At 54.7% G+C, this 7,137-nt stretch overlaps 1 protein-coding gene across 3 annotated transcripts in view; it reads right to left on the reverse strand.

The window, feature by feature from the left end:
* The window catches only part of bcor (BCL6 corepressor), a 42,592-nt gene that overhangs the window by 14,382 nt on the left and 21,073 nt on the right, over positions 1–7,137 (reverse strand). For all 3 annotated transcript variants that reach the window (XM_019894482.1, XM_019894481.1, XM_019894483.1), the window contains 5 exons: positions 6,677–6,842; positions 5,447–5,725; positions 4,214–4,483; positions 1,524–1,834; positions 297–581 (listed from right to left, as the gene is read on the reverse strand). In XM_019894482.1, coding sequence (XP_019750041.1) covers positions 297–581; positions 1,524–1,834; positions 4,214–4,483; positions 5,447–5,725; positions 6,677–6,842 — 1,311 coding nt within the window. The remainder of the gene's footprint in view (positions 1–296; positions 582–1,523; positions 1,835–4,213; positions 4,484–5,446; positions 5,726–6,676; positions 6,843–7,137) is intronic.

Raw genomic sequence — 7,137 nt, forward strand, 5'->3', positions numbered from 1 at the left:
GGGGACGGCAACGGGGGGAGGCAGTGAGAGGGGAGAAAAAAAGGATGGCGAGAAGAAAGCCTGCGCTATGGTGAAAGAGATGGAAGATAAACAGAGGGATGAAGATAGGAGAAAGAGGACAGATGCAAGGAGAGAGACAATGCTGAAGATAGGCGTGGAGCCGCGTAGCAGAGAGGAACAAAGCGGGGCGAGAAAATGAGCTCAATTTAAGCAGAGAGGAAGTGAAGACGGGAAAGGAGACCAAGTGTAAAATGTGCCGAGAAGCGCGTGGAGCCGAGCGAGAGCTCCCCCATTACCTCGTAGCCCAGACGCGCCGCTCTCTGGAGGAGTGTCTCGCCGGCATTTTTGTTCACGATCAGCCGGCGGGCTTCGGGCGGGATGGGCCGCACCACTGGGGCGTCGGCAGCGGGCATCCGTTGCGCCCCGATGACCTCTGGCGGGACGCCGCCCACTCTGCCGTTGGCCTGGGGCTGCGGCGGGGGCGGACAGAGTGCGGCGGGGGAGCAGGGCTTGACTGGAGAGCACGGATAATGATTAGGAGAGGCAGCTCGCTTCCTCGGAGCCTCTCGCTGCTCACTCAGCTGTGGAGAGAGAGCGCGAGAGTGAGACAGAGAGAGAAAGTGTTAATGACGCTGACACATAGACGCACACGGAAACCGAAGGACACACATTCAGGGGGGACATCAGCGCACACACGAGCGGTCCATTGAGAAAGGGACGTTTCATGGCCAAAAGTGTGCCGTTACGTATTGAGCACGCACAATGGTGCTGTTGTCTATCTGCGTGTGCGCGCGAGGCCTTAATGCGCAACATCTGTGTTGTTTTTATGTCAGGAAGACACGCAATGTGTCACACGTGCACGCGGCGCCTCCGCACTGACGCTACAGGCTGGCACGCCACTTTTCCTTGAACCACTAAACCAACAGGCCTGCGAGCGCCAGGCGAGAGAGGCAGTTGCCTGGCTCCGTGCGAGTGTGTGTGCGTGCCCTCTCTGTGGAATTCCATGTCGGAGCAGCTGTCAGGCTGAGGAGGAGCAGGGGAAGAGAGCGGCGCGGGCGGAAAACAACTCGCCTTTTTTTTTTCCCCCCGCAATTTTCCCCATGCTCGTGTTTTTTCTTCCTCCCCCCCGCTTTTGAAGTTCATGTGCTCGACTCTGGCTGCCACATTCCTCGCCGCAGAGGCGAGGGAGGGAGGGAGGGAGGGAGGGAACGCGAGCGGGCCTCGTGTTCAGCGCCGCTGTATAATTGCTCCGGGGTTTGTTGTTATGTCAGGAATGCTCACCGACACGCACCCTTTGCACACGTCGACGCGCCACAAAGGGGTGGACGAGGCGCGCTTGACAATTAAGCTCCGCGACGAGTCGACACACACGCAGGCGCTCTGAAGGGAGGCGCCGAGGGCACGAGTAAGGAGGGGGTCAAAGCGCCGGCCGCCCTCTAAACATTGTAAACACGCTTCCTTCCTCTCCCTCCCCACAGGCGGAAGCGCAGACAGGCTCGAGCGGAGCAAACAAGAGCGCTCACCTTGTCGTCCTCGGCGCTTCCCAGATCAGCCGGGAAATGCGGGCCAGGGCTGTTCGGCGCAGCCTCTTTTCTCCTCTCACGCTCTCGCTGGCTGGTGTGTTTGGTCTTGCACGGCCGCTTGCCCTTGGGTTTGTCCGCGTCGCTATGACGACGCAGCTTGAGAGGAGGGGCACCTCCCAGCGAGGGCTCCGTGCCCGGGGAGGGAGGGCCGCGCCGAGGCTCCTTGAGGCCACGGTCACCTGAGAAGGGGCCCGGCGGGTGCACTCTGTCCTTCAGCTGGCCACCGGGGTGAAGGGGAGGTGCACCGACTCCTGTGGGAGAGGAAGAGGAAGAGGGGGGAGGGAGACGGCATTAGTGTGAGGAAAGGCGGGAAGGTATTGCAAGGCCATCTCTCACCCTCTGCTGGTTTATTAATGAGCGCAGAGAGCTGTCTGCAAGCGCCGCACGCCTGCTCGATCAGGAAGAAAACACCCCCCCCCCACACACACACACCCCCTCACATCGAGGCACGCGCACTGCAGCAAGCATCATCGTCAACGCAGAGCAGCTTCAAGTTGCGCAAATGCGCCGCTATCCGAGAAGAAAAGCGCAGGGTCCTCGAAAACCACAAGGTCAAAACGGTATTTAAGGGCTTAATGGAAACCCGTTTCCTCTGGAGGATTCTCGTGAAGCATTTTGCACAAGGCGAAGGGAACACCGCTTGTGGTTTGATTTGTATTACGAATTCAGAATAAACACGCCATTAAATCATATGGCTTGGCCCGGGTGTGGTGGTGGAGTGGGGGGGGGGGCAGTGAGGAGGAATGTGAAATTCTATGGCCTTGTGCTGCACTCCTGCATTCAGATGAACCCCCCCCCCCACATACTGATTAGGCCGCTTGACAGTAAACCAAACAAGGCTGCTGCTTCTGCAACCGTCATCACATGACATCACTTGGTGCCAGCTTAATGGCGTTCAGATCCAATTTGGCTGGCGAGGCTATCCTAACCCCAAACATTTGGCAGAGAGAAAGCAATTCAGAGCGACCATTTCGTCACCATTTATTTTTCAATTTCGAGTAAAATGAACCCTGAAAAAGTATTAGGGGCCAAAGGGTTCTCTCAACTCACGCCAGTGCCCACATACCAAGGTACACATTTTTTAACTTTTAAATTTAAAACGGAGGATTTGGAGCTGAAAATATCCCATCATCATGCTTGGTAAAACAGATTCTAAAGGGCTGGTCAGAAACGAAGCAAAAAGGGCAGAAATATGGAGTTGGGTTCCCCCTTTAAAGCGACCGCCCATTTCACACTGCCTGTAAAAGCAGTTTCTTTCCACCTGTTTTGCATAATGCCACCGACACAGAATTGTTGGGGGCTCCGGGCGATGTCAGAGTTATAACACAGCACCCGTATAGAAGGGTATTCCGCAATGCAAAGGTGGCGATCACATGGTGCCAAGTTTAACGCCGCTCAATTGTCGCTGACGCATTCAGTGATCTGATTGTGGGTTGCGGTGTCATAGTGTGAAAGCACACACGTTCACGGCAATAACCTGTTGGCCTGCTGTTAGGGCTCTGATGCGACAAATTTTCGCGGGCTCTCTGTGCCAAAGAGGCATTGAAAAGACTTTGTTCATATGGCTCTGGAGCTATATGGTAGGTCCTACCAAAGGTTGGCAAATGAAATTCTTCCATACCAAATTCCCTTGAGCACGTCTTCTTGTACCTTGCTCGTAGACACAATCAGAAAAGGCCCTTTCCCAAATTGTTCCTGCTGAAGTTGGAAGCATGGAATTGTTCAAAATGCCTGACGGTTATGAATCAAGATTCACTTAGTACGAGCCTACTTCGGATTAATTCGTTGGTTTGAATGGTGACCCAATACTTTTGTCCACATAAGGCACATTGGAGAACAAAGGACAAACTGCAGCACTGACAGACGCAAGCTAACAGAATGAAGGGAAAAAAAATCGTTGCAGGGCTGTTGCCAAGGTGACGTTATCTGAAAAGGTGAAAGCTGGGAAGAAAAAAAAAAATAATGAAAAGAAATCAACGGCCAATCAAGGCCTGTGGTTTCTGCAGGGAACATAAAACCCAAATCTTCTCTGATTTATTCACTTTCTTTCATCTCCCGCCTGCTCTTTTATTTTCCTCTTCGCCATGCTCGTCCCTCCGCTTCAGTCTGGGCACGCGAAGAAGGGAGCGCATGGTTTTAATAAGTTAGCCCCCCACTCCAGTCCCCCGCACCCCCAAGACACACACACACACACACACACACACACACACACACACGCTCGCCTTTTTCCTGTGACTTGTCTTTGGGTGGGGGGTGGAGGGGGGGGGATTATCACACATTAGTCACACTACACCTGCCCACGCATATCTCCACCAGCCACTTCTCTCGTGCGCGCTTTCATCGCTGTCACGGAGCACGCTGCAGGCCGGCGGAACCAAAAAAAAAAAAAAGCTCAAATCACAAGGGGAGGGAGGCATTTTAGATTTGTGTCCCCCAGCTCCCGTCTCTGATTCGCAGCCTTTCCCCCTTGGCAGAAGGAAGTATCCTCTACCTCATTTCCTCCGCCTGCTTCCAAAAAGGCTCCTGGGAAATCCCCCTCTAGACAGGCGGCTCAACAAGAAAGCGAAAGCCAAAGATAGATTTCCGTTACCCTGGCTGAACTCGCACGACGTGGCGCGGCGCACACTCACCGTTGAGCAGTCTTTCGCAGCCCCACTTCCTGTTGATGTCGGCTCGCTGCGCCAGCGCTCGCTCGTCGCGCTCTCGCTGGGTCTGCGTCGGGCCGAGCAAGCGGGACCACGGCTGCTCTTGTTTGATCGGGGGACGGTCGGGAGACGCGCCTCCCTGGGCGGGCTTGCTTAGCCGCAGCCCTTTCAGCTCGATGCAGACTTTGAGCTTCCGCACCTCATCGTCCTCCTCGTCTTCGGCGTCATCGTCAGCGCTGGTCTGCTCGTGCTCGTCTGCGAACAAAATGTCTTGTCAAGTGGACGTGAAACAGAGCCGTCGATGAGCGAGTACAAAGTAGGGGTGAACCGGTTTACACATTAAAATTGAGCGTTCCCATTGGCAGATTGTATTCATTATTGCGACAGTTTTTAACATGGCTGGACAAACCCGAGGACGGCAATAACCGGAACCACCAAGTGGGGGCATTCTTGCGATGCTTTCCGCTGCTCGCGTCCCTAATTTTTTTGTTTAGATTCGTTTGAGTAACATTGCGATAACACCAAAAACCGTAATTATTTTGGTCATAACAACCATGCTATTTCCATACAATTTCATCTCTTAAGAAGGCATTTTGACACCTCTAAGTGAGACACAATACAAACTGATGAACAATTTTTAAAAAATAGGATATGTATGTAAGAGTTTAGCGGGAAAAAATGAAACGTTAAAAGAATATGTGAAAACAATTCACAAAGGAGCCACGTCTGACTCAGGCAGCTCTTGCCAGGGGAGAGTGTTGTACCATATGCCGGAGTCGGGAGACGAAAAGGAGGAGACCCAAACAGAGGACGGGAGATGAAAAGAGAAGAAAAGAGCAGCCTTGAAAAGGGGAGGAGGTGGTGGTGGTGGTGGGTTCGCGGCGCAGAGGAACGGTGTCGAAAGAAGAGAGAGAATGACTGTCCCCTCTTTCTCGCTCGGCGCTCAGGCTCGGCCTCAAAGATGGGATTAAACACTTGGCGTTGCTGGCTGCCGCACAGAGCGAACGACGGGACCCGACGAGGCGGGGTGGGAATGGAGGGTGGGTGCTGAGGTCGGTGGCGGTTGTCTCCGAGTAACGTCGTTTAAATTTAGGGCGGAAATGATTTTGGGAACTTCTGTTTGTAAAGCAACGAGAGGGGACACCAGCAGACGTGCGCTGAAGACTTGAATAGGAACGCAGCGTGTGTGGGTGGCGCCGCAGAATTAACAATTCTCACCGGCAGACATCCTGGCTCTTTTCTGAGGGTGGAACATCGTCTCGTCTTCCTCCTGCTCGGAGTCCTGCTCCACCTTGAGAACGCACAGGCGCTTCCTGCCGGCGCCAAAGTCATGACCGAGGGCCTCCTCGGGAGACTCCCTCGCCGCCGAGGTGGGGGGAACCCTTTCTGACTCCAACCCCAGCATGCGAACGCTGTCGCTCAGGCTGGGGGATTCTCTTTGGGCACCACACCTCTGAAGAACTGGGACCCGGTTATTGGAGTATGCCAGCAGGACACCTGAGCACGGATGGAAAATGGGAAGCGGGGAGTTAGCGAGGGAAGATGAAAGAAAGCCAAGAAACAACGGGTGGCGGTGGTGGAGGTGGAGGGAGGCGGCGTCAGCGGGAAGACGCTAGTTAAGAAGCAGGCAGCTTTTATTCCGCTTTAAAGACGGGCAGTAAAACTTTGATGGGGTAAAGACTTTTTAATCTGGAGTCAGCCGAGCCAGCGGCTTGATGGTTCACTGCCGACGCCGACACTTCCGCGGAGGCAAGACAACATCCTGTGTACTTTCGCCGCTCGCTCGCTCGACGGCCTCCACCCCTCCCTCCCCCCTTTCCGCCGCCGTGTCCTCTGTCCTCCCCCACGGCATGACCGCACCACACCCTTCTCACATAGAGCGTGACTCGAACCCCCTCCCTCCCAGATTCCCTCTCCATGCCATAATTAGGCTCACACGTCAGCCCGGGCCTCGCTCCAACACGCAGCTGGGCTCCACGCCAACCAATCTACCCCCCCCCAACCCCCGCTTTCCGTCCGTCTCTCTGTTGCGCTCTCCCATCCGCTTTCACCCCCACTCGCCTCCTCACACACTGCTTTCACTCTCGCGCAATCTCTCCCTCCTCACCCTCCCTCCCGATCATATCCGTGCGTGCAGATAAGCACAAAGGGCTTCTTGAAAATAAAACTCAACCCCCCGCCCCGCCCCCCCTTGCGTCCCTCCGGCTCGCTCGCGCTTGTGCAAGAGCGTCTGTGCCGACAGAGGAAGAGCGTGTCTTTTTTTAGAGTGACCCGGTCTCGCTCGCCACAGCGCTTGCCGCATGTGCACGCCAGCGCGCTTATTGTTTGTGTGTCACTCCCGGAGTCCCCATTTATAGCATGCTGATGCGCGTGTGTGTGCGCGCGTACGCGATGCGCGCGTCTGTGTGTGTGTGTGGGGGGGGGGGGGGAATGTGTGTGTGCGCTCACCCTCCCTCTCCCCATGCCGGGTGGCGTATTGGCCGAGTTCCAGCGCTCGCTCTCTGCGTTGGCTGTCTGCCAGCTCTCGTCCCGCTGTTGGGGCAGACACGCACACATTGCCACCGCCGCCCTCCTTCTCCTTCAGCTCCAGCTCTGAGAACCGCATCATCGCCCGCTGTGCGCACGCACACGCACAGACACACAGACACACACCCACACACACACAAAAGAAGAAATGCAGAGAAATCCCATGAAAACCACTCGTCGTCTGGCCGAGCCACACGCATTCTCCACTCTTAAGCCTGAATCTGGCCTCAAAAGCTATAAATGCAAAACATTTTTTAAAAAAAATGTACATTAGGGGGAGAAAAGGATCTTTTTTTCAAGAAAATTAAACATTTTGAATTTAAAGAAAACGCCAAGAAATTTAACCGACACACAAGACAAAATAAGGCGGTGGGGTGGAGGGT

This window comes from Hippocampus comes, unplaced genomic scaffold, assembly GCF_001891065.2.
Source record: "Hippocampus comes isolate QL1 unplaced genomic scaffold, H_comes_QL1_v1.1 scaffold96, whole genome shotgun sequence".
Lineage (NCBI taxonomy): Eukaryota > Metazoa > Chordata > Actinopteri > Syngnathiformes > Syngnathidae > Hippocampus > Hippocampus comes.